Source organism: Rhipicephalus sanguineus, chromosome 3, assembly GCF_013339695.2.
Source record: "Rhipicephalus sanguineus isolate Rsan-2018 chromosome 3, BIME_Rsan_1.4, whole genome shotgun sequence".
Taxonomy (NCBI): domain Eukaryota; kingdom Metazoa; phylum Arthropoda; class Arachnida; order Ixodida; family Ixodidae; genus Rhipicephalus; species Rhipicephalus sanguineus.
This window is the reverse complement of record NC_051178.1, coordinates 7,745,156-7,765,441: the sequence shown is the minus strand read 5'-3', so window position 1 is coordinate 7,765,441 and position 20,286 is coordinate 7,745,156. Positions and strand designations below refer to the sequence as shown.

At 46.9% G+C, this 20,286-nt stretch overlaps 1 protein-coding gene and 3 non-coding genes across 4 annotated transcripts in view; all 4 read right to left on the bottom strand.

The window, feature by feature from the left end:
* Nucleotides 1–20,286, bottom strand: part of LOC119386432 (proteasome adapter and scaffold protein ECM29) — an 814,720-nt gene that overhangs the window by 447,470 nt on the left and 346,964 nt on the right. The window contains exon 18 of the mRNA XM_037653733.2: nt 1,261–1,445. Within this exon, the coding sequence (XP_037509661.1) occupies nt 1,261–1,445 (185 nt within the window). The remainder of the gene's footprint in view (nt 1–1,260; nt 1,446–20,286) is intronic.
* On the bottom strand, nt 3,955–4,028 carry Trnas-gga (transfer RNA serine (anticodon GGA)). Its single transcript has one exon. It is a non-coding gene; the product is annotated as a tRNA-Ser (tRNA).
* On the bottom strand, nt 4,233–4,306 carry Trnas-gga (transfer RNA serine (anticodon GGA)). Its single transcript has one exon. It is a non-coding gene; the product is annotated as a tRNA-Ser (tRNA).
* On the bottom strand, nt 4,789–4,862 carry Trnas-gga (transfer RNA serine (anticodon GGA)). The gene has a single exon. It is a non-coding gene; the product is annotated as a tRNA-Ser (tRNA).

Here is a 20,286-nt window from a genome sequence, read left to right as displayed (position 1 = left end):
AAGCCGCGCGTGCGAACCTGTCCCTCGTTTGGATCACACCGCACACTAGAGGAGTGTAGTTACTCGCTACTAGTGCTACGCAGCAGCCCTAACAGTCAGAGCTGTGACCCCCTATCCCGCGGTTCGCACTGAGTTGCGACCGCGGCGGGTTTCAGGCCAGTGGGGACAGAGACAAGTCTTTCAACTCAAGGTGTTTATTCACCTCAGATGCCAATTGCAACAATAAAGTAGCACATCTGGTTAACACCTCAGCGGCAGAGTGTTCCACACTACTGGGGGAAACAACAACAAAATACAGTAGAACCCCGCTGATACGTTTTTGAAGGGACCGTAGGAAATAAACGTAAGAGACGGGAAACGTAAGAGCCGAAAAACGGGAAAAACGGCAAAACGGAAAAACGGAAAAACGGCAAAACGCGGCGGCACCTCGGCGAAGCCGAGGTGCCGCCGCGTTGAAGACAACGGGTTGTGTGTGCAACCCCACAAAGTGCAGATGTGAAAACCACATTGAGCACTCCATCAGTTACTAAAATGAAAATTTTCTAAACATCTATTGCAGTTTGGGAAAACAGCATGTGAAAAGACAAATAACTACCATGGTGGACCTTACAAATCTCATCAACAGACCAAAAGCTGACAATACGAGCGTTGCACTGTATAGCATATCAAGTGCAATATGGAAAAAGTAGCACCAGACAAAACGAACGTACAGGACACACAACTCATCCATGTGCCCAAACTGTGACCACAGCATCTGGGCACCACTCTATTATTTTCGATGTTATCTTCTGAACATTTGCCATAGGTGCACATAAACACTTGCCAGCATGTATAATTGTGATTTTGAATAGAATGAACTGCCTCTATATGTGCGAGGCACTGTGTATGATCACTGCTACAATGTACATGGATTCAATTTGCTCGGTGTAATGTTATAACTTAACACTTTGTTTATCTGCTTGCATCAGCCAATTCAACTGCTTGTAAAACACACTTCCATAAGGTATGGTAAGTGGGTGATTACTAGCAAACTATGGCAGCATTGGTTATTACTGACCCCAAATTTGCAAACATCACACACGCTACCACTGTCTGGGCAATCATTTAGACTCCCATTTAAATGCCTGTAACATGATTGGTTTCGTACTTGAACCCTGTTTATCTCTCAGTAAGCAGAACTTGTGCTAAACGCAATGTATTTCCCTTCAGGTAACGAGAGTCTACTGAATTGTGCAGTCATGCTGACACGTAATACCCCACCTTGGCAGGTGCCTTGGCATTGTGCAACAGGGAGGTCAGGGCATGCACCAGAGCTCCTAGGGTTGCTGGTGGCCAACTCTGCACTTGACCAGGGGGCAAGGGCAGCGCCAGCGCAGCACCAAGCTGTCCCAGGGCCACACACGAGGGCAGCAGCAGTGGCCAAGAGCCTGTGCTCTGGGCTTGCACTGAGACCGACATGGGCATAAGAAACACAACATGATTTCCACCTTGAATTTAGGCACAATCAATGAGTGCACACGACGACAGGGCACCACTAGTACTGTCCCTTGTTACGTTTCTCATTTGTGCTTCACTCAGCGCATCTACATTACAGGGCCTTCCAACGCATCAGCAGAAGCCACTGAGAGGAAGCAACACTGTCCCTTCCCTTCTTGTGCCGTGGTTGTGTGCGAGAGAAACTGTGCCCCTCTGTGTTGAAACAAGTCTCTGGACACAGTGTAAGTGCCACACGAGGAATTCGGGACACATTCTGAAGACACTGCCCAAATGCTGATGCACATGATCATGCTCTAGGCCACCATATACAAGTGCACTTCTAGAACCCATATTACTGTAAAATACCGATCAAGCGCCCCTGCTCAACTGCAGGGAACATTGGGGAGGAGGCTCAGAACTGCCCCAAATTGAGTTTCTAAATCGAAAGAAAGAGAGCATGCCCAGCCGTAAATAACTAAGGCCACACACAAACACGGTGGCCTAGCTTCCCTGCCCTCAAATCAATTAAAGCAATGGCTGATGGGGAAGGGGGCAGCATGCTATTCTGGTTCCCTAAGACCAGAATGTCTTTCTTTAGAACCACTGTAATTTGCTATTATGGGAGGCTTATGGCCACGCCCATACAACTGGAACGACTGGCCAGAAATTGGGAGACTCCCGGTTATATCGGGAGAGTTGGCAGGTATGCATATTTTCAGAAAATGGTGGTGGTGTAATGTGGTGTGTCTGCGAACTGAACCATTTCGGCAGCAGGAGTCACTGAAAAATAGGCTCTGTGAAGTGTGCATAGTAAACAAGTTACTTTTCTTTTCAGCTGAATGGTGCACTTGCATAGGCAAGATGAACACGAGCCATGAAGTTACCACTGTGCAGCTGAGAAGACGCTGGGTTGCAAAGCTGAAAAGAAAAGCAGGCTGGCACTGTGGCCTTATTAGTGAGCTTCCTGCATTGAGAGCAGAGCACATTCCACAGCACAAGAAACCCGAGAAGGAGATGTTCAGGTCAGGAATTACGTCCTCCTGAACTGCGCAAGCAAGACGTAATAAGGAGTGAGGGAACTCCATGGACACATTACTTCTCATAAAAGGAAAGATTCATTATTCTGCACTTCACAAAAAAAAAACTTCATGAAAGATGACATCTGTGCTACACTGGACTGTGGCTAATGTGGCTAAGGAAAGCGTTCCGCACCATTTTATTTACATCGTGAAAACAAGGCACGTCAACACAAATTCAGAAACAATGTGGCACTGCATCACAACGTGTTCCATTTTACTCTTCCTGTCATACCTTCTTTTCGTGCCACCCAAGCCGCAGCTTTTCAACCACTGAACTGAAACAAACACAAAATAATCTTGCACAACTGCCACTGCACACTTTTGCTATGAAATGGCTAAATTTACCATTATAAGATGCCATTCTAACGAATCAAAGTTAATAAACACTACAAATGATTCTGCAAACTCATTCGTTAATTGCATACCATCTAGGGACCTTTATTTTCACGATGTTGCAGCAAGAAATGGGTTCTAAAATGCTGTTTCATTGCATTAACTTTGCGGTAGACAGACTGCATTGCTTTGAAAGTCCTGTTTTAATAAAAGAGCTTCAGTAAAGGCTCAATGTAAATGTCACGAGACATATAGACAGGGATCTGGAAGAAATTACAGACGAGGGCCCCGGCAATCAAGAGCTGCTAGGCGCTAAATAGCTGAAATGTCTAACTCCGCCTAGTATCACCCATCATTCACTGAACAGTTCACAGCTATTAAGAAATAAACGCACAGTAGATCTTTAACGAACGGAAATCCATTCAATGGTATTGCTGCTTAATTGGAACAACTACCTCTGATATGATTAGTTTCGTACTTGAATTCTGCATCTCTGTCCATTCCTCATTAAATGGCACTCCTATTATGAGAGTCTACTGTATCTTAACATAAATAATCACTGCATAATATATGCCCACAGTACAGCAGAAATACAAAAAATGCATGTTAGACAAAAGTAAGAATTCCAAACATTGTACCTTTCATTGAGAATCAGTTCTGCGGAATCTCGCAAGGTGGCGGAAGGGTAAAGAAAGGGAAAATAGACAACCACCCATTTGTAGCACGAAGCCACAAGGAAACCCATACGGATTTCTCAGAAATAAAGCCTCTTAGTCGCCGAAAAATTCGTCCTGGTCCGGGGTTCGAACCCGGGACCAACGTCTTTCCGGGGCGGTCGCTCTACCAATTGAGCTAACCAGGAAGCTAGCAAGTGGCAGCGCGAGGGCAAATTCATGGACAACTCGAAGCAACTGGACACATATTGAGAATCAGTTCTGCGCAATCTCGCAAGGTGGCGGAAGGGTTAAGAATGGGAAAATAGACAACCACCCATTTGTAGCACGAAGCCACAAGGAAACCCATACGGATTTCTCAGAAATAAAGCCTCTTAGTCGCCGAAAAATTCGTCCTGGTCCGGGGTTCGAACCCGGGACCAACGCCTTTCCGGGGCGGTCGCTCTACCAATTGAGCTAACCAGGAAGCTAGCAAGTGGCAGCGCGAGGGCAAATTCATGGACAACTCGAAGCAACTGGACACATATTGAGAATCAGTTCTGCGCAATCTCGCAAGGTGGCGGAAGGGTTAAGAATGGGAAAATAGACAACCACCCATTTGTAGCACGAAGCCACAAGGAAACCCATACGGATTTCTCAGAAATAAAGCCTCTTAGTCGCCGAAAAATTCGTCCTGGTCCGGGGTTCGAACCCGGGACCAACGCCTTTCCGGGGCGGTCGCTCTACCAATTGAGCTAACCAGGAAGCTAGCAAGTGGCAGCGCGAGGGCAAATTCATGGACAACTCGAAGCAACTGGACACATATTGAGAATCAGTTCTGCGCAATCTCGCAAGGTGGCGGAAGGGTTAAGAATGGGAAAATAGACAACCACCCATTTGTAGCACGAAGCCACAAGGAAACCCATACGGATTTCTCAGAAATAAAGCCTCTTAGTCGCCGAAAAATTCGTCCTGGTCCGGGGTTCAAACCCGGGACCAACGCCTTTCCGGGGCGGTCGCTCTACCAATTGAGCCAACCAGGAAGCTAGCAAGTGGCAGCGCGAGGGCAAATTCATGGACAACTCGAAGCAACTGGACACATATTGAGAATCAGTTCTGCAGAATCTCGCAAGGTGGCGGAAGGGTTAAGAATGGGAAAATAGACAACCACCCATTTGTAGCACGGAGCCACAAGGAAACCGATACGGATTTCTCAGAAATAAAGCCTCTTAGTCGCCGAAAAATTCGTCCTGGTCCGGGGTTCGAACCCGGGACCAACGCCTTTCCGGGGCGGTCGCTCTACCAATTGAGCTAACCAGGAAGCTAGCAAGTGGCAGCGCGAGGGCAAATTCATGGACAACTCGAAGCAACTGGACACATATTGAGAATCAGTTCTGCGGAATCTCGCAAGGTGGCGGAAGGGTTAAGAAAGGGAAAATAGACAACCACCCATTTGTAGCACGAAGCCACAAGGAAACCCATACGGATTTCTCAGAAATAAAGCCTCTTAGTCGCCGAAAAATTCGTCCTGGTCCGGGGTTCGAACCCGGGACCAATGCCTTTCCGGGGCGGTCGCTCTAAGAATTGAGCTAACCAGGAAGCTAGCAAGTGGCAGCGCGAAGGTGAATTCATCGACAACGAGAGACAAGCTGTTCAAAATATTCTTAAATACGCGTTTAGCAGATGACCTTAGGGTGGGTTCAAGCAGTACAGGAATAGGCTAACAAAAAAACTGCGCCAAGCACGTGCAGAATACTACTCTACATTGCTTGAAGTTAAAAATGGTCGCCATGATTTGCTATGGTCAAGATTAAATATCTTACTTAGACGTGAGCAGCCACAAGCCTCTCCACATATGCTAAAGCTAAATGATAACGATATATCTGGAGTAGAGCTGGCAGAAGCTTTTAACAACTTTTTTACACCTCTCGCCCATAACAACCCGTCAGAGGATTCAAATAAATACATTAATTCATTTAATGATGACACAATATTTCTGAGCCCTGTTACACCAGAAGAAGTTATAGCAGTAATACAAAACCTTAAAATAGTCATAGCTATGACATAGATGGCATTCAAGTGACATATATGACCTGCACTCAGCAGACTAATGTGCACAGTTCCCTCGAAACAACAAGTTATGAACACAAACTTGTTTAGAAGTTTTCCTACCATTCAGCTGACATGTTGTCCAAGTATGGTGCAGCAACTGTGGTAGTTAATTACACCATATGTTTATCGTCTTCGTTGCAACATGCAAGTGCCGCAGACACATGTTCTTGCTGCACGTGTTCTTTCGGATGAGTGTGCACTGAGCATGGCTTGGGAACCCAGACTGCGAGTGGTCCACCTAAAGAGGTGTGCATGCTCCAGTACACGGCAAGTTTTGCCAGTGCGGCAGTCACATGACAAGATCTAGCCTCAAATTCTCGCTGGTGCACGAACTTGACAGTCAAGAGCAAGAATAAAAAACAGACGACGGTCTTTTCACGTGAGAGCTCGACTCCTGTTCCAACAACTATGGCGTCAGGGCATCGACTGGGAAGAGGCCCTTTCACGTGACGTTGAAGACTTGTGGAAGAAAACGATACCGGCCCTGCCTGTCTTGTCTGCCCTTTGAATTCCACGTTGCCTCTCAGTGACATCTCAAGATCATGGAGGTGTGACAATACTTGGCCGCTCACTAACGAAACTGCGAGGACACCAAGGATGCACAGGCACTAACACCTAGGCACTAACAGGCACTAACACCAGGCACTAACACCACTAACACTGTCACGTCAACTAACCAGCAAGCATGTCATGGGACTACCAGCAAAAAACTACTGGCTGTTTGCTTGGTTCCACCACGCATGACTTGTGAGCGGCATCTCATATGTCTTCCTAGGAGCTTGAAAAAACAAGTTTTTAGCAACTTGGGAGGACAAGTACACATTTTAATTGGCTTAGAATACACATAACACTGAAGCAGCTTTTGGAGAATGATTTTTCAACAGATTATTGCCAGGTATGAACTACACTTCTTTTTACATACCACGTGACCTATCTAAGATAGCCCATGCAGCAAACATATCAAATAATTGAGAAAAGGTTCTGTAAACTAGATTCACCTCTAACATTTAGAAAAAAAAATCCAAAAAAAGCATCAGACTGATCAAAAATTTTAAAAATGTGATTGCACACAAGAGTTGTAGTTACGTAGCAGTAGGTCTTTGATAGTGATATTGTTCAGTGATATTGTTTAACATATTACTGCTTTGGCTTTTTGTACGTCTGCTTATTTAGCTTTTAAAGCTTCCAAAGAGGTTCCTGTAGGTCAGTGTTACTCTTTGTCAGGAAAACATCACAATCAGCGCCTTCAGCTATCTGCTCGGCCCACGGTTGACATAGCATCAAGTGTACTGCCCGCTTTTAACAGACGACAACAAAAGTCGCCGTTTGCTGCCACCTCATGCGGGACCCTCTTCAAGAGTGCAGCGCGAGTGCCAAGACACCTCGCCGCACAATCTCGTCAAACGTGTGCGTACGGTACAGCAAGAGTAGCACCATTGTGAGAGTACTGCATGGTATAACGCCTCTCAATGCGTGCAACCACGGCATTAATCACTGACCGCGTTCTCTTTCCTTTAATATTGAAGGCCATCGCTGTTGATGTCTATCTCCCCATAATACATAGAATTGCAATTCCCCCACATGCCGCTCTACGACTCGTGTAAAGCGCCCGTCAACCATACACTGCACGCTTCAGGCACCGCGCAACGTAAGCAATGTGTTCACACAATTGAAGCGCCGGACGTACAGAGGCCCGTTTGATTTTTGCAAAACAAAAAAGGAGGCATGGCAGTCGCACAGCAAAACGGCCGTCGACTGATACACCGGTTGTAAAGCTAAGCCTAAATGCTCGTGTAGCCCACAGCCAGCATGAAGCAATGCCTCTTACGTGTATCAAAGCGCTAGTTGCGTGTTCTGATTACAAAACCGAGCAGTGGAAAATCACCACGTATGAAAACTGTGCCACGTGATCGCCGACGCGCCGTGAGCCACGACAGAAGCGCCGAGGTGCCCATTAATGTTGTTTGAACTGGTTTGAACACTCAAGAGCAACAATTACCAGCGCACCGCGCGTTCTGTCACCACGAGTCCACAAATCGTGCAAGTTTCATGGCACACACTAGACGAGTCTTTAGTGCTGCTGCCACGTGGGTCTCTCGCTACCCACAGGCACCCGATGTGCGGATGTGGCGTGCAGTGGCTTCATTAAATGCAAAATGCAATGCAAATTTGCTTGTCTAATAAATGAATTAGTGGCTAATAGGGGCAGTGGCGTAAATCATGGGGGGGGGGTGAGGTCAGGGGTGTCCTGACACCCCTTGTGTTCAGGCTAGGGGCGACACCACTTTCAAAGTTCATATTTGAATCACTTGACAGTTAAAGGGACTTTGAAGCGTTTTTTTTTTTAAGATTTTATCAGCGTTTGGGCTTCAGCATCATTAGATTGTCTGCACCATAAATTAAGCGACGCACTTTGTATCAAGGCAGCTACAGGCTATTAAGTGTGAAGCCCTTGTGAAACAATCTGAAGCCCTTCCAAATAGCCGAAACGAAGTACGAAAATGAGATCTGCTTTTCGTTTCAAAAGATACCAAGAGCATGGGCTTCCTGAAATCGTACTGACTACTTCTGACGTGCTGCAAATGTTCTTTACGCTGCACTTCAAAATACAGAATAAAAAAAAAAAGAATTCTCAATCATCTAACGCTATTTATTTGTGCCGATGATTCGTTGGAGTCTATTAACAATGAAGCAGGAATCCGATTGCTCCACCATGATTGTGTCATTAAAAATAATCACCGGCGAGCATAAACATGCGTTACAAGAAAGATTACAGGTTTTAATCGTGGGAGGCTTTTTCTTACAGGTTGCAGGATGGGGAATTAAGCTGAAGTTAAAGAAAAGCTGTAAGGGGGGGAGTTTTATTGCAGCCCCCATTCAGCTGTCTTTACCGTGAACAATCTGCATGGCCATAAACTCTGCTCCCCCCTCCCCCCAGTGGTTGAGTCCAAATAAAAAAACAATATGCTTCACAATGGATGAAAAAATGAAAATATGGCGATGACGTGCTCCTCACAATGGCCTGGCTTTGGTCCCTGGCTTACCGGAAGTAAAGATGGGAAGTAAACAGTTCTAGGAATGTAACATCAGGGGCCTTAGGCCGCCATTATCGTGGACAATCAGCGTGGCCATAAACTCTGCCCCCCCCCCCCCCCCCCCCCCCCCCCCGGTGGTCGAGTCCAAAGAAAAGACAACGTGCGTTACAATGGACGAAGAAATGAAAATATGGCAATGACGTGCTTCTCACAATGGCCTGCCTTTTGTCCCTGGCTTACCAGAAGTAAACAGTTCTAGAAACTCAACATCAAGGGCCTTCGGCCGCCATTATCGTGAACAATCAGGGTGGCCATAAACTCTGCCCCCCCCTCCCCCACGTGGTCGAGTCCAAAAAAAAAAGACAATGTGCTTCACGATGGATGCAAAAAATGAAAATACGGCGATGACATGCTCAGTGATGCTACCGAGGACTTCTGATTTGGAGCAATTTTCGGAGCAACAAAATTTCCGTTTTGGAGCACTTTGGAGCAGCAAAATTTTCATCTTGGAGCACTCTGGAGCAGATAATTTTGCATCTGGGAGCACTCTGGAGCCGCGAATTTTACATCCTGGAGTGCACTACAGAAGCATATTGCAACAACATTCAAGCACCGGAATATGACTATGGGGCTCTTAGGAAGGCTAGTAATATTTCGATTCATTGCAAATCTCATGGAAAAAATCATCTCAGGAGAACTCCATATTTCACTCGCTAATGAAAAAATAAGGGCTCATGCAGTTGAGTGTTCTGAATTAACCTCTTTGGTGAACATTTTCGACAGTAATAAATAAACACAATACCGGATCAATAAAATTGTACTTTATGAAATAACACTCTAAATACACCTATGTGGTTATCAGCAGACATGGTAGACAAACGCCGTGATGTACAGCAGTGCCTCAATGCCAAAGAGCCACACTGTCCCTGCTGCATTCCCCTAAGAAAACTCCAAGACGAAAGCCAGGTTCTTTTTCTTCTCGATCGACCGCTTGATCCTCCCCCTCCTTCTCTGCAAGCTATCTGCACCTCACCTGGTTTTGCGCTAGCTCCATGATCGGCGCACCGATTACGGAAGCAGTGTAAAGCGACGATGTCATGTGATGGCGTCGTCACGTGACATCACGATATATGACGCCATGATGACGTCACAAGTTTTGACGATCTATGACCTGATGATGACGCCATCACGTGATTATTTTTTGCATCAATCGACTGACGCCGCGGACGGTCAATTTTCGTGTTAAAGCATCTGAGGCTTTCACATTAATATTGCATATTGAACTAACAACCTGGCCTTACATACCAAACTGTCCTCCACCATGTCACCTCTTTGCCATGCGCGAAACAGCTTCGCTTATCATCCACTTCACAGAGTGAAATGGCTCAACTTTTTTTAAAATGTTTATTGTGATAACAATTATATGGACACTCTCCGCGGATTTTTGCCGTCGCCATTGCCGTAATTTTCTGTATAAAGACCAAATTAATAACATCACCACGCGCATTCTAGCCGCGGGTAAAAGCTCGCGAGCGCTGGCGATGAACGCGGCTGAAGCGGAGATTAAACTAGCCGGCCATCTGTCTTCGTCGCACGGACAGCGCATGAGATAACATCTTCCCGCGTGCGGCCTGCCGTCGAATGCTCATCAAACAGAGAGGAAACGCCCCGCCCGTCTTTCGTAAGGAGCATGAAAGGACGACAGGGGAGCGGAAGGGGGGGGGGGGAGGGGACCGCATCGTTCGACGGGCGCAGTCGCTTGTGCGCGCGCTATCTCGAGGCATCAGGAGACGGCTCGTAATCTTGCTGTGCTCTCAACGCTTACTTCGTGTTTAGAGAACTCAGAGCAAGAAAACGCTTCGGTTCCTGGAGCGGCCATATTCCTTAAACTAGTGTTTTGTTGAGTTACGCGAGATCGGATCCAAGAGAGTTAGCTGCTAGCCTTACTTCGTTCAACAATAGAATTTGTTGGTATCGTATTCATTGCTTCGCCCTTAAGCGAAACTGAGTTTTTTTAACCGTCAGCTATTGACCCCCGAAAGTGAGGGGCGGACCTGTAACATGGGGTAGCAGCTTCACTGTGGGCCTTCAGCGACGGGCCCGCTACTGACAGCTGCGCATTTGCGGCTGCTCCGACCAGGAGATATGCTTTTATTATTGAGATGACATTTTTAAAAAGCAAGCAAAAAATTCGAATTGGAACCCTAGCACGTGAGCTCGAAAGGGCAGGGCCTCTTAGGGGGTATTTACTGCAGTGTGATTACAAACTCGGACGTGCTGGTGTAAGCAATTACGAAAAAGCTCTTCCGAATGAAGATCCATGGATAAAGTATATGTGAGGAAAAGTGCATGTGAACGCGTTTCCACCGTTCGCGTGCTCTTCCATAGACGCGAAGCAAGGAAAATTCGATATTGTCCCATATATCTACTGCTAGCGATCCCAGATTTCATTCCGCGATGTCCGGAAACAGAAGTGACAGACATTTTAGCAGCACACGTGTAGTTATTACGGAACATTGCTTTCCTTACGTGCCGTGCGACGCTTGAAACGAGCTATCAGCAGCGTTTCTAGAACAGACGACGTCCGCCGATGAATCGCCGCCGCACTTTCTCGCTACCGATAGGCCTAGGCGTTACGTGCCTCTGCGGAGAGCGCGTTTTGCTGTCGAGCCGACTTGCAGAACAGAAGATGTGTTGGCACCGTGCATGGCATCGTGGCTTACTCGGGACGCACGCGCGAGCGCTATTTATTCAGCGGAATAATTCTTGGTCCATGGTTGCGACTTTGGCAGCCCCAAGATCAAGCTGCACATGTTCTAACGCGCCGGCCGTGCGATTGCCAGTGATAGACGCCCCCAAACCCGAGACTTTGGCACAGTTTGGCGCAATTTTCGTCGATATTATCAGGATGGCACAGTAAATACAATTTGGCGCACTTTGGCGCAGTTGGCGCAGGAGTGGAATCACTGCATGCTTCTCACAATGGCCTGCCTTTGGTCGCTGGCTTACCGGAAGTAAAGATGGGAAGTAAACAGTTCTAGGAATGCAACATCAGGGGCCTTTGGCCGCTATTATCGTGGACAATCTGCGTAGCCATAAACTCTGTTCTTTAAGGGGAGATGCGGGTCGAAAAACACGAATTTTCTAAAAAATTATCGATTTTTTGTTTTCGCCTGTTTTGTTAAGATTAGTACCTCTACTGTTCTGAAAAAAAAAATCAATGCCGAGACTCAACTGGAAATGCTTTAAAATTGCGTCTAAAGAGCACAAGGTGGCTGTCAAAAGGCCGAAAGTGTGTCATCTTCGAGCACCTTGCCACTGATAATGCGCCGCCGCTCACCATTGTCGACCGCATGAGGCGAAGAGCCGAGCCTCACCCTTCAAATAACAACAGTTTCCCGCGCTGCTGCAGCGCAAAAAATAATAAAGAGAAGCACGCTTTTGCCGCCTTCTTCGAGCGCCGCGACTGGCTTTAAATCACGTGGTACGGATCGGGAGCCGCCATTGGCCGCTGCGCGCCTGTGTGTGCTGTGAAGCCTACTTGCAGGATCCGTGTCTCGTCGAGCAGCGCAGCTGAACAACGCTTTTCTCGAGTGCTTATCCGTTATGGATGAAGAAAGCCGTAGGAAGCGCGGTCACCGGCCTGTGAAGTTTCACGCGACGCACAAATTTCGAGGACGCCGGCGCAAATCAAAGCCGAACACTCAAACCACGAAAAGATCGTCTGCTGCCGCAAGGCGTAGTGGCAGTGACGCCGATGCGTCCGACGAGTTTGCCGCGGCATTCGAATATGTGAGTGCCTCCCAGAAAAAGATCGGACTCTTCGAAGACGAAGAAAAATCGCAGGACGACGAGTCTTCGTTGATTGCTGATATGACAGCATTGAACATGTTGGTTTAATCGAGGGCACTCCAGTTTTGAACGTGTTCTGGAAGAGCTTGGCGTGCTCCCGTCTCATGATCTGGTTGCTCTTGGCACATCACGGGACAGCACACGCCAGAAAAAAATGTCTCAAAAACTAACAGGAGAAGCAAGGGCCTGTCGGCGTGCGCTGAAGAAAAATCTCTTGTCGAGGAGTCAGCTCGAAAGAGCTGTGAGGGCCAAACCTATGGTGCTGGCGCATTTTAATGGCAGTGGCCACTACAAGGAGGATTGTTCTTTCTTGTGTACAAATTTCGTTGCATTCAATGACATCTTTGATAAATAAACATGCAATTTTGACTTTAAAACTCGTTTTTCTCAAAACACAAATTTTGCCATTTTTGTCAATGTGCCCCTCCTTTTTCGGGTACTTCTGGTGCTCAGATCTGCATGAAATTTTTCCCATAGTTTTTCCAAAGTACGAGAAATGCAATTATCTTGTTTAAGTTTCGATATTCTTATTATAAAATAAAAAAAAGTTATGTAAACTTTCACTAGGGTAGGAGAAATATGAACTTCCAACGTTAAAATTTTTCACGTCTAGTACATATTTTGTATGGACTTCCTAATTAGTTATTTGCATTCCGCACTTTATTTGAAACATTATGAACTATCAATTGTAAAAAATTATTGAAGTTTAGGTCTGAAAAGAGGGGGGGCAAGATGCTTCAGTTTTTCACTTTGTCATGTTGCAGAACTAAAAGTATGCAACTTGCAAGAAAACTAATTATATATTTGAAATCAGCATAAAAAGTTCTATAAGGAGCTCAAGTTTCATTGCTCTAGGGTGAATATTAAAGAAAAAGTGTCTTCGAGTAGCATCTCCCCTTAAACAATGACGGGACAGGCACAACTGAATAATGGTATGGGGCACACTTCATGCCCTCCTTAAAGGGGTGATGCCATCAAATTTCGAGGCTATAACAAGCCTGTTGTGGGTTTACTCTGTATGCAAGGACACTCCACACGAAGGGTCGGACAGAGCAAACGTTTAGAATATATTTTAATTCACTTCCAAAGTGTACCTAAACGGCCATTCTCCCGATCGAAACCCATCGCTAGCGCGCCAACTCTGAAGTAGATGTATAGAAAAGGCAACGAAAGTTGTAGTGACGTCACACCAGATCTGCTGTAGTGATGTGAGTGACCTCCGGACCTCCGCCACCTTTGCAACGTACGTACCGGCTGTAGTGAGCTAGAATATATTCTAGTTCACTATAGTATCGGCAAAGCATCAGTTGCTACATCACTCGCCGAGTTTCGATCGCTTCCTGGTTAAGTGCGTCACAGCCTTGTGTGGTAACGTGACCAAGCCTCCTACACTTCTATGTCACTGCCCAACCTCGGCACCCAGAAACCGAAACCGAAAGTTGTGCACATCAAAAGGCGATATTAAATTATTTAGAGAGAATACATGAATCTTGGTGCGTGCATCATGCATCCTGGAGCTATAGAAAACGCTTACAGCAAAGAACGCGCAAGCCACAAACATGGTGGCACCATCCCTTTAAGTTATTAGGGGGGGGGGCGCCTCCCCCCCTATTGTGCACGCCTATGTTTACGCAATTTAACAAAAAAGTCCTAGTATTTTCATTTGATGGTTTACCCCGAATGGCGTATTAGCTAGAAATGTGTTAGGAATTGGCTGCTCAGTGCTGTTAGGCTAAGCTCCCAGGCCCGGCGCCGTAGCACATGCTCGTTTTTCTTTCATTCTATTGCAAAGCACAAGTCTAATTTTTATATGATTAAAAACAATACATATATTTACGAAAAACAAAATGGCTGCTATGGCAAGATGCGTGTCTCCCCTTGTGACTCTTCTGGATTGACGCCACTAAATGGGGCAACACGAGAGCGGGTTGTTTTTGTTCTGGCCACTCGCGGGACCCTAAGATGTTCTTCAAGGATCTCTTGGGTTCTGCGGAACACAGTTTAAGAGCCCACGTATTAGAGCATTGCGGAGCAAGAAAGATAGCTGACACCGCGTTGACGCAACAAAGTACTCGCCCACGGCAAACGCGCGTGTAGGCGACTGCATGCAGCAGTGCCCACACGAAAACCGCGGCGACAGGAGGAACACGCTATGCGCAACAAATAACCAGAGAGTCAATCCCGTTAGGCATGTCACTTGGTAGTTTTGTCTAAGAGACAGTACAGCCTGACGAGTAGAAGCAGCATGCTCGGGTCACGGCAGCACATTTCGCGTATTTACAACATAACGGCACCATGGTAGCCTTTATTAGAAAGATGCATAAAAGAAACACGCTTGGGCGTGTCTGTGTGTTCTGCAAACGTCTCATTTTCTTGGTATTCCTGGCGCTGCTTGGAAAATCATGTCAACTCAGCCATTTTTTCCTACTGAAGCTGACGTGCGCATCAAAATTCTCGCTTTGAGAATGTTTTGGAGCAGTTTGGCACACTTTTTGTGATTATTATGGTTTTGGAGCAGCTTGGCGCAGGAAAACGGAATCGTATCAAAAATTAAGACGTGAGCAAACAGCGCTAAACACGAGTGAGTTGTCAACAAAGGATATTTTTGAAATATTTCAGAGTGAAATGAAGCCACTAATTCTTAAGGTTGAGCACCCTTCCGACAAAAAGATAAGATTTTTAGGCCTTGAGCTGTCGTTTAACACTGACCATGTGTGCTGGCAATATAAACCCCGCTCGAGGAAAGCAATCCTACCCTTCATGCCAGCGCACTCTAAACTTGTAAAGAGGGGTATTCTCGTGCCACCACCAGTTAGGTGGCTGGTAGCTTCGAGCACCAGCTGCAACGTCACAGCCATGCTGGTCATCCCCAGCTGCTGCTAGTGTCTGTTGCCGAAAGCCTTTTGGTGAGCTTGACAAGGGGAGGGGCAGCACACGACAAAGAGGATCAAAGGCCTCGTGCAGGTACAGCGGTTATACCCTATGTTCATTAAGTTTTGCACAGAGTGAAAAAGGTTGCTCATAAGATTGGTGTGTGTGTTCTATTTAGTGCAAAAAACAAACTTGCAGCGCTGTGCAGAAAAGTGAACAAAGGTGGCAAGAAAGATATGTGTGAGAAAAAGCACACACAAAGCACTTTGTCGAATCAGCGCCTCCTCTATTTTTTCAGTTCCTGGGCGAACGCTCTCCTCGGGCCATCGAGCGCGTTCTCTACCTCCGCTTGCCGCTGCCGCGTGGTGGCGCTGTGCGAGTAGACTACTATACGCTGATGCTGAACGGCCACGTGTATTACAAACATCACGAATTCGTGTTTGGATCCGAGTTTAATTGCATTCGTGCTTCTCGCAGGCTTTCGTGGGTACAGGGGGCTGGAAAGAAACGCGAACATACTGGCGCGCTGTTTTCATTACATTCTGACCGTGATGGCAATAAAAAGATGTTAGATCGTCTTTGATTGCATCATAGAAGACCCCGTCCTTTCATCAATGCTACAACTACTTGAAAATAAATGCGAAAAAGTAAGAAATGTAGATGCCACATGTTCGCGTTTCTTTCCATCCCCACTGTACGTATTCTGCAGGCAGTCTCTCAGGCCGTGCTGCCAGTTCAGTACTTGCATTCGAGTGTGATAGCATTCGCATTTCATTTTGTGTTTCAGGCTATTGAAACCACGTCATTCGCATGCCTTAGTATGTCATGCTGTTGTGTTCCACTCTGAAAATGGAACAGAAAGAAATCACGATTGTCTTTTTTTTATTTCCTTTTATTGATAATGAAAAAGAAACTCACAAAATCCGCTATGAATTCACCTAAGACTACTGAAAGGCGAAATCCATCTTTTTTTTTCCCAGTCAATGTAGTGAACATCCCGTGCCTCCCTCCGCGATATTTCTGCATCTAACATGGTTCTCGTACAGCCTCAAGGATCGGAGGCGCTGCAAGTTTTCTGTACCTCAGCTGGTTATGCACTGCCCCCGTGATCGGCCAATTTTGACCAAGCGAAGATATAATATGACGACGTCACATTATGTGGCGTCACGATGATGTCACAAAATCTTATTATCTGTGTCATCATTAGAGGCCGGATTCTTAAGGGGGCGGACGGGTCTTTGGGACCGAAAAATCGCGAAAAAAACGGTTTTTTTTCGATCACATTTTTGAATTCTGCAAGCATTTTTACACCTGCCTGCCAATTTTCAGGCTCCAGAAAGCGATAATTTACTTGTTATGTCTTTACAAAGAGGACTTGTGAGCTCGATTTGCGCAGAATCTGACCGAAAAACACCACTTCTTTCGCGACGCAGAGCTGCCGTTTGCCGAACGCCATAGCCGCGATCTTGGTCTCGTTTGAAAGAGCGTTTCTTTACCTTCCGATTCCCACTCAAGCAGCCTCGCTCCGCTCATTGGTTGCCAAAAAAAAAAGCAACCGAAAAAGAAGCAAAGTACGCGATGCTATTGGTTGTTAAGCGCACGTGACCACGAGGTGGCCACTTCATTGGCTGATTGCGCTCGCATCGTCTGCTTGGCGCGTCAACGACGCGCGAACAACCTGTTGCCGCGTCGCCATATTGCCCGTACTTCGACTAGCGTGCTCGCGATCGAAGTTGTTGCAATGCCTGGATCGGCACAGAAATTTCATACACGGCATAAGTTCGGCAAAAAAAGAAAAAAGTCTCAGGCGAACAACTTCAAGGCGCGTCTCTTGGCGAGGAGCGTCAACGAAGACCGATATGGGTCGCCCGCCGATGCCGCCGACGCAAGCTTGACAGCCTCGCCGGCCTCGCCAGCCTGCGATGCTCCCGAACGTGACGCATCGCCGGCACATCCATCACCGGAACGCGGAGACGAACATTGCGAACATCGAGACTGCGCGACCCCCATCTCGTCCGCCGACAGCGAAGGAATCGCCGAGGCGCCCGAGGCAGTCGACGGGGAGTTAGGCCTAGCGGGCCCTCCGGTCACCGACGCTTCGCAAAGCAGCGGCTGCGTCCGTCGTGATACAACCTTACTAACACAATCGGAGCTGCAGGTAAGGCGCACAAAGGCCGATTCAAGGCTGCAGGAACTGGCATCGACCGCCGCGTCGAAGAGAAAATTTGAGTTTTTGAAGAACGACGCACCGGCCGGCGCCGCTCCCACGGAGCCAAACGAAGAGGCAAGTTTTTTGATCGCCGATCTTGGCTGCTTCGGTCAACTGTTAGATGCCATGAAGTGTAAAATCTGCAACGGAAGCGTCAGCATCTACAAACAGGACAGACAATACGGCCTTGCCGTAAAAATGTGTGCGCGTTGCGTGAACTGTGTGTGCGCGTTGCGTGAACTGTGGCGACATAGCGCAAGCATGGAGCTCTCCGCGAGTGGATGGCGCACAGAAAGTAAACTCGTTCGCCATCAATATTCTCGCCGCTCGAGCCATGCAGGCCACTGGGAACCGTCAAGCGGCTATGAATGATATATTTTCGACAATGAACATATCCCATCGCGGACTTCACAGTAAAACGTGGCAGGGATATGTGAAGCGGAAATTGACTCCTGCAGCTAATCGCGCGGCCGAAAAAGTCATGGGCGAGTGCGCGAGTGCAGTTCGCGAGCTTTACAAGGAGCTGCATATCGACAATGCCGACAGAACTGCAGTCTCGTACGACGGCTCCTGGATGACGCGCGGGCACTCGTCCCACATAGGCGTGGGGGCAGTGATTGAGCTCTTCACTGGCCTAGTGCTTGACTATGTGGTTCTCAGTAACTTTTGTGCCGGATGTGAGCGCGGACCGAAGGCAGACGACCCGGCATATCAGGCTTGGCAGGACAGCCACGTGTGCCAAAAAAATATCACAAAAAAGGCTGGCGAAATGGAAGTTGAGGCAGCTGTGCTCCTCTTTGAGAGGTCCATAAAAAAAATGGCCTCAAGTACACGACAATCCTCTCAGATGGTGACAGCCGCACCTTCCTCGCTTTGCAAGAAGCAGACGTCTATGGCTTCATCAAAGTGCAAAAAGAGGATTGTGTGAATCACGTTCAAAAGCGTATGGGCACTGCCCTACGCAATTTAGTTGCGAGGCACAAAGGAGGCGCCTCTGAAACCCTTGGAGGAAGGGGAAGGCTCACTGGGGACCTCATCGCGAAGTTGAGCTCCTATTATGGCTGGGCGCTCAAATCTCACAAAGGAGATGTGGAGGGCATGCACAGAGCTGTGATGGCGACTTACCATCACATCACTTCTAATGATAGTGAGTCAAATCACAGCCTGTGTCCCACAGGCCCAGACTCTTGGTGCCGGCAGAACGCAACTGCTGCCAAAGGGGAGCCCACTCCAAGGCATCATTACAATTTGCCACAACGTGTGTGCAAGGCTCTTCTGCCAGTTTATGAGCGCCTGTCAGAAAAAGGGCTTCTAGAAAGGTGTCAAAGGGGTAAAACCCAGAATAGTAATGAAAGCCTGCATTCCATGATCTGGGCTTTGGCACCTAAGCAGCGCCATGCTTCACTGTTTGCAGTGGAAGCTGCAGCTGCCGAGGCAGTGATGAAATTCAACTGCGGCAACTTGAGAACGTCAACAGGCATCCTCGATGAGCTCAGTCTCAACCCCAGCCTCCCAAGCGTCAGACGGATGACTGAGAAGGACAGGCGTCGAGTGGCTGACTCAAACCGCAAGCGTGCCTCTAGTGAGAAGGTCCAGCAAGCACTGCTAAGCACCAGTCTGACTATGTTCCTGGTGGCTATTAGGATCTGCATTGAGAAATATGCACATTCTTATTGCTGTTTTTGAATAAAGTGTGTGTTATTTGTTTTTGCCATTTTTCTCAAAATGTGAATTTATGACTCGGTTCAATCTTAAGGCCTCAATATCTCGGCAGCTAGGGCTGGTAGAGCAATAATTCTACTTGCAATGGAAACCTGTATGTGTATAGAATCCAACTATGGGAATGGAATTTAGAGTACAAGCCTTTTTAATTAATTACTCATCAAAATTGTAACAGCCTGCCAACTGCTTTTTCAGAGTGGAAAGTGCAATCTGCCGTAAAATAACTAAAAAAGCCAAATAAAAGAAACTGCTTGCATAATTTCAATCTTCAATCATTGGTCTATGTTGCCATATCTTGAATGTTGCTTTTAATTAAGCACTTTTTTTTCTATTGAGGCCTTAAACAATGGGGGGTTGAACTTGCATTATCTTGGGAATGAGATGAGTTACAGGAAAAGTGATTGCATATTTGAAATCAGCAGAAAAAACTGCACAAGCCTGTGCATTTTCGTCAAGATCACTGAAGAAATAAATAAAAAGTGTCTAAAATGAGTCTGCCCCCTTAAGCACTAAAAAGGCGCGTTTTAGGCACCATAAATAGGCAGCCAAAACACCGTTTTAGGCCTCCAAAATCGTAAATATAGGCACAATAGATTTTACATAAATTCAGATAATTTCAAGCAAAGATGTGCGTGACCTGTATCCACGACAGGAAAGCAAGAAATGTTATTGTTTATGATAGTACAAAGGTGCCAACGGTTGTACAGAGCCACGCAATTGTCCTTTTTCCTGCAGGGTTCGCAGAACACGGGATCTTTTTTTATGGTCTAGCATGGTGAGTCTACCGTCAAATGAACACACTCCTGGGTCTCTCTTTTTGGCCTGGCTGAGAAGGATAGCACAGGAGAAGATACCCAGACCACTAAAAGACCAGAAAGGAGGGATGTCTCGTATTGGCCGGGGCTAATCGCATAGGGTCAATTTCTCCTCTGTTGTGCCTCACA